The sequence below is a fragment of the Ailuropoda melanoleuca genome, chromosome 12, assembly GCF_002007445.2.
Source record: "Ailuropoda melanoleuca isolate Jingjing chromosome 12, ASM200744v2, whole genome shotgun sequence".
In the NCBI taxonomy this organism is placed as follows: domain Eukaryota; kingdom Metazoa; phylum Chordata; class Mammalia; order Carnivora; family Ursidae; genus Ailuropoda; species Ailuropoda melanoleuca.
This window is the reverse complement of record NC_048229.1, coordinates 41,003,808-41,024,225: the sequence shown is the minus strand read 5'-3', so window position 1 is coordinate 41,024,225 and position 20,418 is coordinate 41,003,808. Positions and strand designations below refer to the sequence as shown.

General features: G+C 36.3%; 1 protein-coding gene across 3 annotated transcripts in view; it reads left to right on the top strand.

Annotated features, from left to right (window-relative positions):
* Positions 1–20,418, top strand: part of LSM14A (LSM14A mRNA processing body assembly factor) — a 54,941-nt gene that overhangs the window by 26,926 nt on the left and 7,597 nt on the right. For 2 of the 3 annotated variants that reach the window (XM_002925190.4, XM_011232267.3), the window contains exons 3-9: positions 1,352–1,481; positions 10,215–10,337; positions 15,432–15,608; positions 15,892–15,957; positions 18,645–18,827; positions 18,930–19,101; positions 20,120–20,351. In XM_002925190.4, the coding sequence (XP_002925236.1) occupies positions 1,352–1,481; positions 10,215–10,337; positions 15,432–15,608; positions 15,892–15,957; positions 18,645–18,827; positions 18,930–19,101; positions 20,120–20,351 (1,083 nt within the window). The remainder of the gene's footprint in view (positions 1–1,351; positions 1,482–10,214; positions 10,338–15,431; positions 15,609–15,891; positions 15,958–18,644; positions 18,828–18,929; positions 19,102–20,119; positions 20,352–20,418) is intronic. The other variant, XM_019805896.2, reaches the window with a different exon arrangement.

Sequence of the window (20,418 nt, the reverse complement as noted above, 5' to 3'; positions counted from 1 at the left end):
AAAATAGGGGAAAAAAAGAGAGAGAGAGAAAGTACCTTTTAACATTTATTTAATATTTATCTTTCCAATATGTTTTTTAATAAGAAATAATTAAATTTATTCTTAGAAATTAGAGAAATTCTCTCCTCTTCCCCCACTCCGTGTTAAGTCTAACTTTTGAGGAAGTAAGTCTGAAGGAATCATGAGAAAATGTGAATTTTCTTAAATGGAGGGAGAAGAGACACATTTAATAGAGATAGCCTACACCAAAGAGTAGTGTTAGCTGACTGTCTCTATTTAAAAGTTATCAGCTTTATGGAATCAGAAGAACCAAGGAAACTTAAGTCAGACTGTAGTTGAGTAACTTCTACCAGTCACCATAAATTTTGACTTTTGACCTTTGGGTTAATACATCCAATAGTATTTATTGAGCACCTGCCATATGCCTGATACTGGCAGTGAACACACAGACAAGGTCCTACCATCAGTGACCTTATATCCCTTTGGTGATTAGTATGCTTCATATTTGTATTATGTGATATTTTATATTAAGATAAATGAGTATATAGTATGCATATATACATTCTATAATATACTTCAGGTATTAATACACTATAATACACTTTAATACTCTATAGTACACTTTAGGTTTAGTAAATTGAAATTTTTGTAAATTGTTCTTTAACTTAATGATAAATATATTTAAAAATGTAAATGGTCTTGGGGCACCTGGGTGGCTCAGTTGGTTAAGCATCTGACTCTTACCTCAGCTCAATTCTTGATCTCAGGGTTGTGAGTTCAAGCCTCACATTCTCTATGCTGGACATGGAGCCTACTTTGATAGATAGATAGATAGATAGATAGATAGATAGATAGATAGATAGATAGATAGTAAATGGTCTTGTTTGGAATAGTTTATTTCTATATCTCTTCCCTGTAAATTTAATAGTGCACCTCAGATGATTGAAATGTAAGCAAAATCACAAGTGAGATACCTTATTTTTGTCAGCACCAGACTAAAACTCAGTATAACCAAATGTAATTTTTCCCATATTTTTTCTTCAGAGTTATTTTTTCAAGTAACTTTTCTTCGGTTCTTTCCCAAACTACTATAAAACTCTTAACTCTACTAAACTATAAAAAAATACATTTATAAGTCACATCAACTATGATTGGCACGTATATACAAATGTTGAAATCCGGAGGTTGTTAAACTGTTATGGTATTAAATGCATATTGTAAGTTATTATAATTGCTTTTGTATTTAGTAGTTATAATTTAAAGTTTTCTTTAAAAATGTAAATATTCAAATTTTTTTCATTATATACATGTTGTGTAGAGCCTGGAAAAATAACCCATGATCTTTCTTCAGTCTTCACTAGGCTCATCTACTTCTTCATTCCAGTCAGTGGGTTCCTATGGACCTTTTGGCAGGATGTCAACATACAGTCAGTTCAGTCCAAGTTCATTAGTCGGGCAGCAGTTTGGTGCTGTCGGTGTTGGTATGTTGTGCTTTTTTCTTTTTCTTTTTTCTTTGTTTTTTTAAATTTACCTGTCTTTACCACACATTTACAGACGTGTTGTTTGGTGTTCCTTTTGTAACCTGTTAATTTAAAGGCTTTATTTAATGTCCTCAATAACTACTGGCTCTATGAAGCACATTTTTTTTAATCTAGATCTATTCAGTTGCCAAATATCATTGAATGTTATTTTAAATTTACATAAGATATATCCATTTAAAATAAGCATTTTTTTCCAGGGCACCTGGCTGACTCGGAAGAGCATGTAACTCTTAATCTTGGGGTTGTGAGTTCGAGCCCCACGTTGAGTGTAGAGATTACTAAAAAATAAACTAATCTAAAAAAATCATAGAATAAGCATTTGTTTTCAAGAGAATGGGTTTTCAAAAAGGGGATTGGAGACAATGCTATTATTAGGTAATAATGCCATTAAGGAGTATTTATATTAGGTAGAATGTGGAAAGATAATCACATATAGCATGTTTGAGGGCCTGGTGCTTTGTTTATTGTAACAATGTTTTAGAAACATTAACACTGTAAGGAGAAAGCTAGATAATAATCAGATCAGCTCAATGTTGTTTTGTTTTTATAGCTGTGCATTTTAGCTCGTTAGTATACCTTTACTGAAATTTTCACAGTAAAGAGTAACTTTTTAAATCCAAATTCTAGCCCTTAATCTTTTTTAATTCAATTGAAATAACCATTATCAGTTTACCTTGTTTCTCTGCATCACAAATCCAGTTTCAGGTGTATCTTGAAACTCATTAGTATGTTAATAGGCTTTGTTAAAATTAATTCCTTTTTATAAATATACTTTGTTTTATGTAGCTGTGACTTTTTAAGTGTGTAAATGTTTTGCTTATTCACAAAATCAAAAAGGATGGGAAAAAATAAATCCTAAAACTGAATGGCTACAAACAGAAATAACTGGTGATAAGTATATATCAAATTGATAGTATAACCACACAGAAAAAAGAATTCAAGTAACTTTTACACTCTTAGTAGGGGTATATTGTAAGAATAAATGGAACTATAAAAAAAAAAGAAACCTTGATTTAGGGTTTGTAATTGGTAGTGGTACTGATGTTAATTTTGAAACTGATTTGTATGTATTATAGGATAGGGCAAATGACTAATATAGTGATGTTGTTGGGAAATGCTGTTCTTTCCATGGAGAAGGGAGAAAGAAATGTAGGGGTAAGGAGGAACCCCATGGTGTTGAGTGTGAATTGGAACCATGAATGTGAACTTGTTTTTTAAAAACTGGTTATTTCCTGGCTTTGTTCATAGAAGGGACCTAGAAGCAATGATACCCTGTAGCAGAGAATATGTGTAGACCCAGTTCTTGGTTTCTAAATACCATTCCCCACTAAAAGGAACATGGGCCCCTTGAAAAAAGAAGAAGGGGAAACAATGCTCTATTTTTTTTTAAGTTTGTTTATTTAAGTAATCTCTACACCCAACATGAGGCTCAAACTCATGACCCCGAGATCAAGAGTCACATGTTGTTCTGACTGAGCCAGCCAGGTGCCCCACCAATGTTCTTTTTTAACAGAAAAGTGCCAGCTAATAGATAGAAGGAATGGTAAATATAGAAAATCACCATTGTTTTAATATCTACTGTATTAATTAGCAAGGATTATCAGTGGATGCTAGAGTCATTGGGTGAACAGTGTTGGACAGAATATTAAAATGGCGAAAGTATTATCACACAATTTAACTACAGACAGGATGGCATTGTGCCTTTATAATGGAAACCTCTCATGGTCACCATTTTAATCAAGTCATAAAGTTTGGCATTGCCGTAGTTAACTAATTAAATGTGTCCTAATATGATAGAGGAAGGAGGTAAATCCAGATTTGCCCTGTTAGCTATAACTGTTAGAATCCTATTCTGAGGATTTAAATAAGGAGGAGTTGCAAATGATCCCTTTGAGACTCCTTTCACTAAATTGAGTAGTTGGCTAACATTGGGATTATTACAGCACTTACCTCATACATTACCGTGAAGTTTGCATGTGTAAAGCATTTGAATAGGGTCTAGCACATAGTGTTACATAGTAAATACTGCTTCTACCATTCTTCAGAGCCTGCTCTTCTAATCAGAGTATTTCTTATAAATGCTTTTATCTAATTTTAATATTATTGGGAGTTGCTAGTTTGGCTAGTTTGGCTGTCACAAAGTAGAGGATTTTATTTGTATTATCCATGTCAATTGAGTAATTTTTGCAGTAGATGGTTATTTTTCATTTGTTGATTTCCATATTGGTAGAATAATTTGTGGAATGACTAGAGAGCTATATATAATATTTAGAAGTTGTTAAGTGAGGAGGAGGAGGAAAATTATAGCATTGATTGGTTGTAGGTGATTTTTAGAAAAGGAGCTAACTCAGATATGGTTTGTGTTAGCACAAATTAAGCCAGATTTTAATCTAAGCCTCTTGTTTTTGATCCCTAGTGAAATTGACTCTTGAACAAATGTATTTGCACTGTACAGGTCCACTTATATGTGGGTTTTTACCAATAAATACTTCAATAAATGTATTTTTTTCTACCATATGATTTTTTTTTTAAGATATTTATTTGACAGATAGCATGTGTGAACAGGGGGAGGGTGAGGGAGAGAGAATCTTGAGCAGACACCGGCCTCCATCTCACGGCCCTGAGATCATGACCTGAGCCGAAACTAAGACTTGGACGCTTAACTGACTCAGCCACACAGGTGCCCCTGAGTGATTTCCTTAATAACATTTCCTTTTCTCTAGCTTACTTTGCTATAAGGATGCAGTACTGTATTCTGACTTAAAAAAAGAAGTTTAAATCAGGGAAACATTATTTGGGAATTTTTTTTTCCATTTTAATTTTTATATGTTACAGTCTTTTTACAGTTTTTTCACAATTTATATTATGAAGGATTAATATCTATAACATCTATAGGGCTTCCAAAACTAAGGACCTACACCCAAGAGAAAAAGAGGCAGGTGTTAGGAACTAACTTTGCCTTTTCAGAAAGAGGAATACAGATGTCCCCCAAATGTGGAAAAATGCCTAAGTTTTGGTTATAATAAGAGATGTACAAATTAAATCTCTACTGAGGCACTGTTTCTCATTATCAATTTGGCAAAAGCCCACAAGTTTGAGTATGTGTATGGTATTTTTGCAAGATAGTAAGGAAACAGATACTCTCATACATTGAAAGGAATGATACACCAGACAGAATTAAAACACTATTTTTTTTAAAGCTGATGCTAAAATAATTCTTAAGTGCAAAGATCAGTCTTTAATTTATGGATCCTTAGGAAAAATTAATGATCCCACAATAAAAAAACAGCAAAACAGCCATGGCATGCTAAGTCTCATAATAACCATGTGGACAAGACAGAGACCTATTGGCTGAATAGACAGACAAATGTGTACGTTTTAGCCAGTTAAGTAGTCAAGCCATATTATACAATGATTCTCTTAGTTCTCCAGTGTTTCATGCAGATTAATTTTTTTTTTAAAGATTTTATTTATTTATTTGACAGAGATAGAGACAGCCAGTGAGAGAGGGAACACAAGCAGGGGGAATGGGAGAGGAAGAAGCAGGCTCATAGCAGAGGAGCCTGATGTGGGGCTCGATCCCAGAACGCCGGGATCACGCCCTGAGCCGAAGGCAGACGCCTAACCGCTGTGCCACCCAGGCGCCCCATGCAGATTAATTTTTAATGAAAATTTAGATAATTTTGACGAACATTTAGAAGGCAGAGTTATGAACTATACAGTTAGCATAAAGCCAGCTGGATCTATCATACATCGGGGCTAACAGACTAAGGGTTGTTCAAGGTCCACTTTGATAAAGTGTAAGGGAATTAAACATGCCATTTAAAAAGCAGAGACCATCAAACTGAATTTAAAAAAAATAACAAGACCCAACTATATAATGTTTTATAAGAAATACACTGAAAGACAGAAGGGGAATGAATAAAAAACAGCATGGCGTACCATACAAACACTAATAACAAGAAAACTATGTTAGACAAATTAACATCAGACAAAGAAACTTAGAAATCAGGGGTACTACCAGAGATAAGAAGGATTCTTCCTAATGGTACAGAGGACAGTTCATCAGGAGGCTTTAACAATCCTAGATGTAACTTTTATAAAATAGTACACCCCAAAGTTGTAGAATATAGGTTATTTTCATGTAAACATGGACCACTTAATGGGATAGATCAAATCCTGAGCCATAAAACAAGTTACATTAAATTGAGGATTGAAATCATAGATGGTATGTTCTCATAACCATAAGTTAAATAAATATAACTTGAAAAATTCCAAATAATTGGAAATTGAGCAAACTTATAAATCACTGATGAATCAAAGAAGAAAGTATAGGTTAGAAAATACTTTTTAATGATCATAAAATGCAGCATATCAAAATTTGTGAGTGGAGCTTAGAGGAAATTTTATACCTTTAAAAATTTTATACCTTTAAAAATTTTATACGTTTGAATGCATATATTAGAAAATAAGAATGTTTTAGAATTACTGCTCTAGACTGCCAGCTTAAGAAGCTAAGAGAAAAGGAAAGAAAATTAGCCCAAATGTAGTAGAACGAGAAAAAATTAAAAGCATAAACCTAATGAAATAGAAACAAGTCAAAATAACTTGATGTAATGAGTGCTGGGTGTTATATGCAACTGACGAATCACTAAATTCTACCCCAATAACTAGTAATATGCACTATATGTTAACTAAATTGAATTTAAATAAAGAATTTTAAATAATAAATAAGAAAGAAAAGAAAAGAAGCCAAAATGTACATAACGTCAACAAAGCTGGGTGATCAAGGGAAAAAAGAAGACCCAATTACCAATATGAGGAATGAAAGAGTAGATATCATTATAGATGCTTAAAGGACAAATCTTATGAACGAATTTATGTCAATTTTGACATCTTAGATAAAATAGAGAAATTCCTTGAAAAAATAGAACTTTCCTAAACCCAAACAGGAGGAGATAAAAATACAATATACCAGCTAACTAAGATACCAGAATCAAATGAGGTCATTACAAGAAAATTACAGCCTACCATCTCTGTGGACATGTATTTTAAAATCCTTAACACAACATTAGCAGTGAAAGCCAGCAATTCATAAAAAGAACAATACATAATGAAAAAGTTATCTCAAATGCAAAGATGTTTTAACATTGGAAAATCATTAGTAATTTACCACATTAACAGAATAAAGAAGGAAAACTGTAATCCCAAGAGATACAGAACAGGCATTTGATAAAATCAGCACCTGCTTATCAACAACTGAGGAATGGGACTGAATTTCCTAAACTTGATCAGTGAAATGAAAAGTTTACATACATAAAGGCAAGAAAAAAAGATACGAAGACTGAAAAGGAAGAATTAAAAGTGTTTCTATTTGAAGGTGACATGATTGTGTATGTAGAAAATGCAAAAGCATATTCAAACCATTAGAATGAGTTAAATGAATTTAGCGTGGTAAGGGAATACGTGGTAAATATATGAAATATATGAAATGAACTGTATTTTTAATTCAACAGATGGGTTGGCAAACTGGTCTGTGGACTGAATCCAGCCAGCCTCCTGTTTTTATAAAGTTTTACTGGAATACAGGCACACCCATTTATTATATATTGTTTATGGCTGCTTTTATACTGCATAGGCAGAGTTAAGTAGTTAAATGGAGATCATATGGCCTGAAGAGCCTAAATATTTATCATCTGGTCACTTGTAGTTGGAGTTTATTGACATGTGATCTAGAACAGATTCTTGAGAAGTGAAATGTAGAATGCACCACAGCTTGCAGTTAGTACCAGTAACATCAGATACCCAGGAAATAGAAATAATGTAACAGAAGATATTTCAAAACATCTACAACAGTGGTTCTCAGTGGAGGGGGCTTAATTTTATCTTCCTCCTGCAGGGGACATTTGGTAACGTATGCAGAGGCTGGAGGAGGTACACTTTTGGTTGTCACAACTGGGGGATACTACTAGAATGTACAGGGTTGGAGGCCAGGGATGCTACCTAACATCCTACAATGCATAGGACAACTCTTCACAAAATGTCAGTGCCGAAGTTGAGAAAACTGCTCTATAATGAAAAGTACAAAATATTGCTGAGAGAAATTAAAGTTCTAAATAAATGGAGAGTTGATCCAGGCTTGTGGGTTAGAGATTCAGTATTATTTTTAAGGTAATGTTTTCCCAAAATTGATTTACAGAATGAACAGAATCCCGGTAGACATTTTAAAATAGAAATTGACAGGGGTGCTGTGGTGGCTCAGTCAGTTGGGCATTTGATTCTTGATTTCAGTTCAGATCATGATCTCAGGGTCATGAGATTGAGCCCCATGTTGGGCTCTGCTCTGGGTGTGGAGCCGCCTTGGGATTCTATCTCCCCCTCTGCCTCCCCACCCCGGGCTCGTTTCTCTCTCTCTCTCTCTCTCTCTCTCTCTCTCTCTCAGAAAGGAAGAAAGGAAAGGAGGGAGGGAGGAATTGACATGCTGATTCTAATATTTATATGGAAATACAAAACCTAGAATAGCCAAAATAGTCTTGAAGAAAGTTGGGGCATATGGGTGGCCGAGAGTTAAGCTTCCAATTCAGGTCTTAATCTCAGGGTCATGACTTCAAGCCCTGCGTTGGGCTCCATCCTGGGCAAGGAACCTACTTAAAAAAGACTCACTTAAATACTGATTTAAAACAGACATGACAGTGCAGTTCAATGGAGAGGGGTAAATCTTAACCAGTAATGTTCCAGTATGTATTTGGAAAAAATTAACCTTGGCTCCTGCCTCACTCCACATATAAAAAACAGTATGAGGGGCGCCTGGGTGGCACAGTCAGTTAATTATCTGACTCTTGGTTTTGGCTCAGGTCATGATCTCAGGTTCATGAGATCAAGCTCAACTGTGCTCAGCATGGAGTCTGCTTAAGATTCTCTCTCCTTCTGGGGCGCCTGGGTGGCACAGCAGTTGGGCGTCTGCCTTCGGCTCAGGGCGTGATCCCGGCATTGTGGGATCGAGCCCCACATCAGGCTCTTCCGCTATGAGCCTGCTTCTTCCTCTCCCACTCCCCCTGCCTGTGTTCCTTCTCTCACTGGCTGTCTCTATCTCTGTTGAATAAATAAATAAAATCTTAAAAAAAAAAAAAGATTCTCTCTCTTTCTGCCCCTCCCCTCTGCGTGCTGTCGCTCTGTCAAATAAATAAATATTTTTAAAAATTTTTTGAAATAAATCGGTAGGTAAATTAGAGTAAGGAACATGGGTGTGGTACGGCCAGCAACTCAGAAAAGAGATGGAGGAAATAAAGATCTATAGAAGAGTTTGCTAACCAGAGGGCAAGCTGTGAGAGGCTGGAGGAGGTGAGGAAACAAAGCAGCATGCAGATAAGACTACATATCATCAAGGTGGCTTATGTCTTAGTCGTTGCCCAGAAATACTAGGGATAATGGGATGAATTTAACTTCCCACAGTCATTGAAAGCATTAGTCCCCACATTTCTGGCAATGTGGGAAGTTACGTTAGGCCTCTCATGAGCTGGCCAGGGCTGTAGCCTAACTGGAGTCCACCTTCAGGGTAGTCCCAGTGATTCTCATTATCTGAGATTCTATGCTAGGTTCTGATGCCCTGTTTTAAAAGGGATAGGAACAACTAGGATTTATTAAATTGGAGGGGGCAATGTTAAAGACAGTGGGAAGATGAGTAATGGTTGAAGTAACTGGAAGTGATTAGCTGGGAAATCAGAAGATGGCTATGATCATGATCTTTAAAAAGTTTAAGAGCTGATGGGTAAACTGCTACGGAGTAGATTGGTGAAAATAAGGAAGGTGGTGAGAAAAGAGACAGATAAAGGGGAAGGCTGATAAACTGAGGTAAGTAATCTGAATTTTTATGTTAAGGGCAGTGGAAAGCCATCACAGGGTTCTAAGCACTGTCGTAATATGGTTATATTTGTATTTCACAAGAGATTGTTCTGACTACCATCTTCAGATTGGATTTAGAGATAGGGAAGGAAGGGCTACTGAAATAGTTCCTGCTGGAGAAAAGCTACATCTATTAAATATTAAGTCAGAAGAGAAGCAGCGTAAGAAAAGGTAAATGATCCATAAGGACTTAGAGAAGATTGACCTAACCTCATATAGCAAAGAATTTGGGCCCTTTCTAGGGATTTGTTATTCATATTACCAGAACTTTTTGTGGTTGCTTTAGGCAGAATGCAGCCCCACGGTACTGTCCTGGAGGGAGGCATTAAAATGAACTGGAGTCCATTGGCTACTGCCTTGGAAATGCTGGACAAGCTCTTCATAGACTGGTCTATGTGCAGATACTTGGTATTAAAATAATTACACCTTAACACTGATGTAGAACATACCATTTCTGCTACTTCTCTTTCTGACATGGGTCCTTTCTGTTCTATCTATGTAACTGCCTAGGACAGTGTTGCTGTTACAGAAATTGTTGGCATCCAAGGATGCTGGAGTATATATTGGTTTGCTTTTTCCATATAGTGTAAAAGATTTCTCAAACTATTTTTGATGCATTTTCGATTTTCAGGATTATTGATTTGCACGAGTGTTGCAGGGGGGAGGGGTGGCAACAGTTACTGTCATCATTTAAATGGTATATTTATATAATTGAAAGGTTTAAATTAAATTTTTTTTTTGTCATTTAAAAAATATATGTGTCTCTTAAAGCTGGAAGCTCTTTGACATCCTTTGGAACAGAAACATCAAACAGTGGTACTCTATCCCAAAGTAGTGCAGTTGGTTCTGCCTTTACACAGGATACAAGATCACTAAAAACACAGTTATCTCAAGGTAAGATGTTTTTTCCTTCATATATTTCCATTCCTAAGATCTTTAGTGGTTTTTATCTTGCTCTTTGAATCTAAGAGCTTTTGCAGCTTGCAGATCACATTTACACTTACTATTTGGTCCTTTTGAGTTTTCTTCTAATTGCTGTTGTAATAAGTATATTGAATGATGTCCACTATTTGGACTCTTTACAGTTCTGAGATCATAGAACTGGGAACCAGCAAACATTCTCTGTGTTTGACAATTTTTTGCAAGGCAATTGTAATATTTAAATATATCAAATTAGTCCCAGACTCACCACTGAAGATGAACTATTCTTGATGAACTTGAAATAGCAGCTTAAAAAACCAAACTATTCTTTATGCTGTTGGGTCTTTCCTAACATCCTCACAGGATCTAGAGCAGTGGTTCTTAGTGTGGACCATCCACAATCATCATCTGGAGTGCTTCTTAAAAATGTAGATCCTGACAGTCACTGTATCAGAATCCTTGGAGTTTTGGCAATGTGTGTTGTAATTAGCTTCTTAAAGGATCTTGTTTAATTTTTTTAAATCTATTTTTCTACCAGCCAGTTCTGTAATCTTTGGTGGTCCCAAGATTCTGTATCTTTTTATCTGCATCTGAAGTGGTTGTTATTGGCTCGTTGCTTTATATAAATGTTCACTTTTAAATAAAACAGTGTAAAGTCATTTCAGAAGGATGCTATAATCACAGGATAATATTGTTTAAAACTGTCGAGGCTAAAATCAAGCTAATACTAAACATAATCCTGTGTATCTTACTTTAGATATTTTGAAGTAGTTATTATCATTCATACTGGCTAAAAATAACTTAATTTTTAATTTTTTTTAACATTCTAAAGATTTGTTGTAGATGAATTAGAAATACAGTAAGTATAAGGAAGAAAATAAAAACACCCATAGTCCCACTATCCAGAAATAACAAATAATTACCTTTCATTGTATATACTTCAGACTTCTTTCTAGGTTATTAGAAGTATATATTTCTCTATAGATCTTTTGGGTGTTTTTCTTTTAAGAATTCTTCCTTAAATAAAATTCTTCATCTTTTTAAGCATTAGTTTTCTAAACTATAAAATGGGACTTTAAGGGTACCTGGCTGGCTCAGTTGGTGGAGCACATGACTCTTGATTCCGGGGTTTTGAATTTGATCCCCGCGTGGGTTATACAGAGATTACTTAGAAATAAAATCTTTATAAAAAATAAAATAAAGGGGCACCTGGGTGGCTCAGTCAGTTGAGTGGCCAACTCTTGGTTTTGGCTCAGGTTGTGGAATCAAGTCCCATGATGGCTCCATGCTGAGAGCGGAATCTGCTTCAGATACTTTTACCCTCCCCCCCCCCACTCACGTTCACACTCTCTCTCTCAAATAAATAAAACCTTAAAAAATTGGGGGGCGCCTGGGTGGCTCAGACGTTAAGCGTCTGCCTTCGGCTCAGGGCGTGATCCTGGAGTTCTGGGATCGAGCCCCACATCAGGCTCCTCTGCTGGAAGCCTGCTTCTTCCTCTCCCACTCCCCCTGCTTGTGTTCCCTCTCTTCCTGGCTGTCTCTATCTCTGTCAAATGAATAAATAAAAAAAAAATCTTTAAAAATAAATAAGAATAAAATAAAATGGGGCTTTATTGGTAACTAACTTATTCTGAGAAGTACATTTTTAAAAAATGTATGCAGTGCTCTTAGCACCTAACACATAGTGCTTAGTAGATGTTAACTATTTTATGGGGCACCTGGGTGGCTCTGTTGGTTAAGCTACTGCCTTTGGCTCAGGTCATGATTCTGGAGTCCCAGGATTGAGTCCTGCGTCGGGCTCCCAGCTCAGTGGGGAGTATGCTTCTTCCTCTGACCCTCTCCCCTCTCATGAGCACACGCTCGTGTGTGTGCACACGCACTCTCTCAAATAAATAAATAGTTAACTGTTTTAATCAGTAGTGAACATTAACCTTAATATTGAATCACTTATTAAAATGATAAGTAAGGATGCCTGTTGTCGTTACTACTCAGCATCGTTCTGAAATTTTTGGCTAACTCAGGAATGCATGAAAAAGACATAAGCATAAATATTGAAATTAGTATTATTTGCCAGTGCTATGACTTTCTGCTTGGAATTAAGTCACTGAATAACCTAGAACTAAAGGACTGAAATTAGAGGTAAACTATAAAGTTATACATGTAAAAAGCAATAGTTGTCCTAAAACCTAACCCACTGATTATGTAATATAGATAAAACAAGATGTCATAATAAGAAGAAATAGAAATTAGGGGCGCCTGGGTGGCACAGCGGTTAAGCATCTGCCTTCGGCTCAGGGCGTGATCCCGGCGTTATGGGATCGAGCCCCACATCAGGCTCCTCCGCTATGAGCCTGCTTTCCTCTTCCACTCCCCCTGCTTGTGTTCCCTCTCTCACTGGCTGTCTCTATCTCTGTCGAATAAATAAATAAAATCTTAAAAAATATATATATAAAATACATAGTAAATATGGCAAACCTCTGTAGAAAATACAAAATGTAGTAGAAGGACATAAAAGAAGTTACACGTAATCAGAGAAACAGATCTTATTCCTAGATATAAAGATTTAGTATTAGGAAGACCTTGTGTCTCATATTAATTAAATTTACTGTACTTTTAATAAATCCAAATGGAATAGTAGGAGAACTTAATAAAAGAGATGCACAGACAGTCCTAAAAATAAACATGGAAGTATAGTTAGACATATTTTCCAAATAAAAGTAATGACATAGGGCTTACCTACTTGATAATAAAGTACACATAAAGTAAAGCCATGCAGGAATAAAAGTCAGAAATAGTTCCAAACATAAATAAGTGGTTAATACATGATAAAGATATTCTTAAATTAGAGGAAGGCTGGCTATCCAGTAGTGATGTTGGGGCAGACAACTGCCTGATCATTTGGGAAAAATAGATCTAGATCCTTCCGTTGTACTTAGGACTAAAATTTTAAATAGATTAAAGTATTTAAAAATTTTTCAAGTACATATTATAAGAAAGAGGTATATTTATATAAAGCAGTGATGGAGAAGGCCTGGGACTCTTCATTTAAGTTTTATCAATGAAAACTTCTGAACTTTACAAAATTAAAATACCTAGAGTTTTCTTTGAACTGGTAAGAATGTGTAGTTAGGTCAGGGGGGTGTGTTTTTATTATGCTGAAACCAGCTTCTGGGTTTATTCCTAATGGTATGTCTAGCATTACCTATATTCCCTGTGGCTAACACAGCTGCCAGTGTGACTAGAAGACTTCAGTCACAAAGGTCATGAAAGAACACAGCAGTGGGCTCTGGGGTGGTTCAGTCAGTTAAACGTCTGCCTTAGGCTTAGGTCATGATCCCAGGGAGTCCCACATCGTGTTCCGCGGGGAACCTGCTTCTCCCTCTACCTGCCACTAGCCCTGCTTGTGCGTGCGTGCATGCTTGCTCTCTCTCTGATAAATAAAATCGGGGGGGGAGGCGGAGTACACAGCAGACCAGTCCTTGCTTGCTGTGATCACCCCATCACTTGTGGTTCTGCAACACTTGTGGGTCACAGGATTCTTTCTTAAAAGCATCGATGAGACAAGTTTTAGAAATTTATAAGATCGGGTCACCTGGGTGACTCAGTCCGTTAAGTGTCTGCCTTCCGCTCAGGTCATGACCCCAGGGTCCTGGGATCAAGCCCTGCGTTGGGTTCCCTGCTCAGCGGGGAATGTGCCTCTCCCTCCTAACCGCTCGTGCTTTCTCTTTCTCTGATAAATAAAAATTTTTTTAAAGAAAAATTTATAAGATCATTTAATGTAATAATATAAAATTGAACAATAGGTTTTTCAAAAAACTTAGCACTTGTTTTATAAGTAAATCCCTGTATTCGGTGATAAATGATCACAAAAATGTTTTCTCATAGGCCAGAACTTCTACAAACCACCATGATTCCCATTATAATCAATGGGAAGGAATATTGCACTGTTTCTGGCTGGAAATGGTGATACATATTTGTAATTACGACTTTAGATAGCCATAAACTTGGGGAAAATTACTAATAAACAGTCCCTGAAGCATCTGGTGCACAATAACCAATGCATTGTCAGCACTCACCAGTTCACCAGTGGGCGGAGCCTGTGCAGATATGCACAGGAGGGTAGTAACATTTACAGCATACTTGGAATTTTTTTTTTTACATGAAATAATTTTCTTAAGCAAAACATATCCCATGCTGTATCATGGGATACGAGAGCACCCTGAGCAGAAATGTACAGCAAACAGAGAGACAAAACATGATAGGAGCATCCAGTAGTACATTCTTCTGTTCACACTGTGACCAGGCTCTGACATCGTAAAAGGAAAAACGGAATTTGTAAGTGCACAACTCATATTAAGCAGAAGCTCCCAAAAGATCTTCAAAATGGCCAGAAATGAATGTGGCTGCTGTGTAATTATCTGAAGGGTATATTTGTTGCTGGCCTTTGATTTTGATGTATAATTTCCCAAGCCTCTGGGGTATTGAAGGACTTCATCTGTCTTTCTAGTTCTTTACTTCCTTTGTAATGGAAATGTAATGGAGATAGTACCTATAAATATAAAATACCACTGTAGACATATCTTCAGAAACTACTAAAAATTTTAGGTTACAGCCTCTGGAAATAATGGCTGAAGTGTCAATATAATCTTGTGGTTGTCTTTATTGGGGAAAGCCTGCACCCTGCCTGCATACAACATGATCTTTGATAATATTCCTGGGAAGTCTTGCCCAGGCAGCAATTTTTGAAAAACTTACTTAAATCTTACCCCACCAGCTAGAAATACAGATTAAGTTCCATTGGTAGGTTGGTTGGTTGGTTGGTCGGTCGTTGGGGGTTTTGGGTTTTTTTTCAATGTTTCTTTACTAGCCTAGTGACCCAGCCCACTAAAGATAACCAGTTTTAAACTCTGGTCTAATAAGTAGATGAATTCAGATTTATCTGTGCTGAGGATTTAAATTGGTAGAAATAAAACTGTAGACCTTTTTTTTTTTTTTTTTTTTTTTAGGGTCTAGGTTTTGAAATCCCCAGAGGATAGGGTAGTTTCTTATCTTTTGGTTACGTTTTAGGTCGTTCAAGCCCTCAGTTAGACCCTTTGAGAAAAAGCCCAACCATGGAACAAGCAGTACAGACCGCCTCGGCCCACTTACCTGCTCCAGCACCTGTTGGGAGAAGGAGCCCTGTATCAACCAGGCCTTTACCATCTACCAGCCAAAAAGCAATAGAGAATCAAGAGCACAGGCGAGGTAGAACTTTAGCTATTTACTGTTCATTAATTGACTGATCAACATTTTCCATTCACCTTATTTTTCATTAAAAAGATTTACTGTATATGAATGATCCTAGAAGGTTTCAACTGAACTTGATAGAATGTTCAGTCTTTCAAACTTGACTCAAAGTAGTGATGGTGGTGGGGGTATAGATTTTTTGCTTTTGTTTTGGGTTCCTTTGTTTTTCCCATTTTGAACTTTACAGAAGTTTTTGCTTTTGTGTCCTGAGCTCATTCCTGACTTTGTATATCTTTTATAGCTGAAGTACACAAAGTTTCAAGACCAGAAAATGAGCAACTCAGAAATGATAGCAAGAGACAAGTAGGTAAGTTACTTGAATCTTGAAGCCATATTCTGCGCTTCTCAATTAAAAAGAACACTTGGTGCATAATTACTATTAAAAAATGAAAGCCTGCGGGGTGCCTGGGTGTGACTCAGTGGGTTGAGCGTCCAACTCTTGATTTCAGCTCGGGTCATGATCTCATGGGTTGTGGGATCGAGCCCCACGTCAGACTCTGTGCTCAGCAGAGAGTCTGCTGAAGATTCTCTCTCTTCCTCTTCCTCTTCCTCTCAAATAAATAAATCTTAAAAAAAAAAAATTAAAGACTGGGGTTATATCTGTAAAGGAGTTTAGCATTGGGGAGTTTCACTGTGGTAACAGAACATTTCTTTATCTTGATTATGATAGTAATTGTACAGATGTATACATGTAGCAAAATGTTATTGAACTATATATAGAGATACACTAGAAAATGAGTACCTACAAAAACTATTAAAATCTGAGTGAGGTTTATAGTGTAAAGTTATATCGTGCCAATGTCAATTTCCTGCTTTTGGTAATGTACGGTAGTTAAAATAGGATATTACTGTTAGAGAGGAAGCTAGATAATGGGCATGTAGGACCACTCTGTACTGTTTTTTCAATTTTTTTGTGTTTAAATGTTATAAAATAAAACTTTTTTTAATCAGCATTACATTTCTGGAATAAACTCTACTCGATGGTAGACCGTTGTCTTTCAGTATATTGAATTAACTGCCAGTAAGATTTATACACTTACATTGTTGTGTGGTTTCCTCTTTAGTACTGTCTTTTGTATTTTTTTATGTTTTTATGTCAATTTCAAGTTAACATTATAAAATTGTTTTCATTGTTTTCTGTGCTTTTAGGAGTGGATTTATCTGTACCTCGAAGGTTTGACGTTTTCTCATAATTATTTAAGCTTTTTTTCTTTTAAGAAATTGTTCAAGAACTTTAACTTTCTTCCATGATTATTGAATTAGTAAGACTGTGCACTTTGTGTTTTGTAATCTGTTACATTTATCCCCAGATTCGTTTATTTTATCAGTACTTTCAAACATATTACCAGAGGATAGATTATAATTTTAAACATCCAAATAAAGGCAAGGTGTAATCACCTTATTTAGATAATAATTAGAAAATGATCTTTCACTTAATTTCAGAAAATGTATACTGAATTTTTCCTGTACATTGCTGTATGTGTTTTTGTATGTGCTATGTGCCATGGAATTTAGCAGTTTTGGTTTGATTTGCTGTATTTCACTTTTTTTTTTTACTTTGGAAAAGAGAGAACTTCTCTCTCAAAATAAGATAATTGCCACACTACCATCATTTAAAAATCATATAAAGTAATGAAGAAAAGTACCTTTCAGTGCCCTTCAAAATTCATCCCCCAAAGGTTCATTAATAGAACAGTGACTATTCTTTCACACTTTTTAACGATTTTACATAGACTCTAATTAAACTTTTTTTTTTTTTAAGACGGAAAGATTGTGCTATATTTACTTGCTGGCTTGTGGCCAAGGTGTTTTTAATAGTGAAGTTGAATGTTTTAAACATCCTGCTTATCTAGATTTAAGTGTCTGGATATGCTGCTGTGGGTTTTTGTGGTTTGTTTTCTCAAACGTGGGCAGTTTGCAAAACTTCAGCAGACACTGAATATAACCTGTCTGTTACTGGGTAGTCACTTTCTGATCTTTGTCACTATGTATTAAACATTTCACATAATTATAATCATTGAATTCATAATCCTTTGTACTCTGTTTCTGTTAACTCACATGAACTACTGTTCCATATTCCTCTTTTATTTTTTTCTTAACTCTTCGTCTTGTGGTGAATATTTGGGTTCTCAAATTTTTACTGTAATTTATGCTATTTTGGTATTTTTTTATCATATTTCATAAATTCTGTTAACATAGTGGAGAAAGAGTAGATACAGGAAGATTTGAATAATATGAAGCCATTTAGAGGGAGACAAGAAAGGTGAAAGAGGAAGTGGTTGGAGTGGTTGAGACTTGGTGGTTCTTTTGTGTTATCTGTGATAATTGTGCTTATTAGTGTTCGTGTATTTTCTTACTACAAACCTTGGTTCCTGTGATCCTCTCATAGAAGACTTAATAAATTTTGAGAACCCACTATATGTTTGGCACTTCATAGAAATTAGAACTGTAAGCAGAGCAGAGCCCCTCCCTCAAGGATTATGACAGTAATTTACTACAGAAGTCTCCAAAATAGTTTGGTTGTACACTCTGTGAATAACATGTATGAGTTTGGACCCCAAAGTATAAATTTCATGTGTGCTGTTCTCAGTTCACTGTGTATTAGGTTAGTGAAATTTCATTTCTTTTTTCTCTTTTAATTTTTTTTAAGGATTTGTTTATTTTAGAGAGAGAAAGGGTGCTTGTGCAAGTGGGGGGAGGCACAGGGATATGATCTTAAAGCAGACTCCCTGCAGAGCGTGGAGCCTGATATGGGGCTTGATCTTCACAATCCATGAGATCATGACCTGAGCCAAAACCAAGAGTCAGTTAAGACAGCCTCCCAGGCACCCCAATTCATTTTTATAAAAACTGCAAATATAGTAATGTGTATACATATATAATGTGTATATGCTTTTTTTTTTTCTAAAAAGCATTTTTGTTGTTGCCCATTTAATAAAGACCATAGCAATAGATTACGTCTTACACCGGCTTATTCTGTCTTTACTGGCATAGTTCCAGGTGCTCCTTCAGCTCCAAGGAGAGGGCGTGGGGGTCATCGAGGTGGCAGGGGACGATTTGGTATTCGACGAGATGGTCCAATGAAATTTGAGAAAGACTTTGACTTTGAAAGTGCAAATGCACAGTTTAACAAGGAGGAAATAGACAGAGAATTTCATAATAAACTTAAGTTGAAAGGTGAGTTTATTTTTCTATTCAGAACATGTTCTTATTTGGCTTGTGTATTGTGGATGTTTAATATAAATCTTGACTTTGTGGTATGTGCTTGTTTTTCATTAGAAGACAAACTTGAGAAGCAGGAGAAGCCTGTAAATGGTGAAGATAAAGGAGACTCAGGAGTCGATACCCAAAACAGTGAAGGAAATGCAGACGAGGAAGATCCACTTGGCCCTAATTGCTATTATGACAAAACCAAATCGTTCTTTGATAATATTTCTTGTGATGATAATAGGTACAGTCTTTTAAGCTTCTTTTATGCTCTTAGGAGATTGAAATATGAAGTGATTTCCTATAAATTCACAAAGTTTAATGAATACTTAAAAATATCTAAGGACTACAATTTTTTAATGTTTTATTTTGCTAAAAGAAAATAATCCATACTAAAATTTTCAATGATACTACTCCTTGTGAAGAAGAAGTAACCGTATACTTTTGTTTAGGGATGCATTCACATTTGAAAATTAGTACTTAAAACAAAAGCATTCATCTAAGACCTTTTACTTTACTCCTCTACAGTGTAGTTCAAATGAAGCCATGGCCAAAAATGCTAATGTTACTTTGAAGTTTGCTGATACAGTAAAACTTGGCCATATCGCAGCAAATGTGGGTCCAGAAAATTGTCAGGTTTCTTAAAGGATCCAGCGTAACAGGAGTTCTAGAGTTTCTGCTACCCATTCCAAGTTTTCCTTCTCCTAACTGTAGTTTGGTGCCACCTGGTGGCAGTTGTCTACTTCAGCGTAAACGTGGAGGGGGATGATTCTGATCTGAGTCCTGGATTGTCTGGGCTGTAGGACAACAGCAGTATCAATTTAAACACTTACTTCTGACATCAGGTCTAGGGATTGGGCTAGGAACATACTAGGCGCTTACTTTCCTGCATACAAGGACTGACTTTCCTTCTCCCAGCTTCCTGAGACAGAGTTCCCTTTCTTGGCTTTGCCCTCTCTTACATGGGGACTGAGGGGAGAGAGGAGTCAATTGCCAGTCCTGCTATATTTGAATTCCCATTATATTGGGGGCTGTTACGGTGTATTTGAAAGAGACTAATACCAGTCACATTTTCACGTGAAGTTTAACAGACTATTATGGGAACATATGCCATGGACAGTTTGTGATGACTTAGATAAGTTGCTTATTTTTATTTGATCTTTAGGATTTATTTGTCCTTAGTTTGGGAATTAGTGCCACATAGTTTTTTTGGAACATGTTCTTAAACCCAATACATTAGAGATTATTTGTTCTTATGACAGAGAACGGAGACCAACCTGGGCTGAAGAAAGAAGATTAAATGCCGAAACATTTGGAATCCCACTTCGTCCAAACCGTGGCCGTGGCGGGTACAGAGGCAGAGGAGGTCTTGGTTTCCGTGGTGGCCGAGGGCGTGGTGGTGGCAGAGGTGGTACCTTCACCACCCCTCGAGGATTTCGTGGTGGATTCAGAGGAGGTCGTGGGGGCAGGGAGTTTGCAGATTTTGAATACAGGGTAAGTATTATATGCTTTGGGGTTGGCATGCAGTTTTATGAAATTCAAAATGGTTTTACTCTCATTT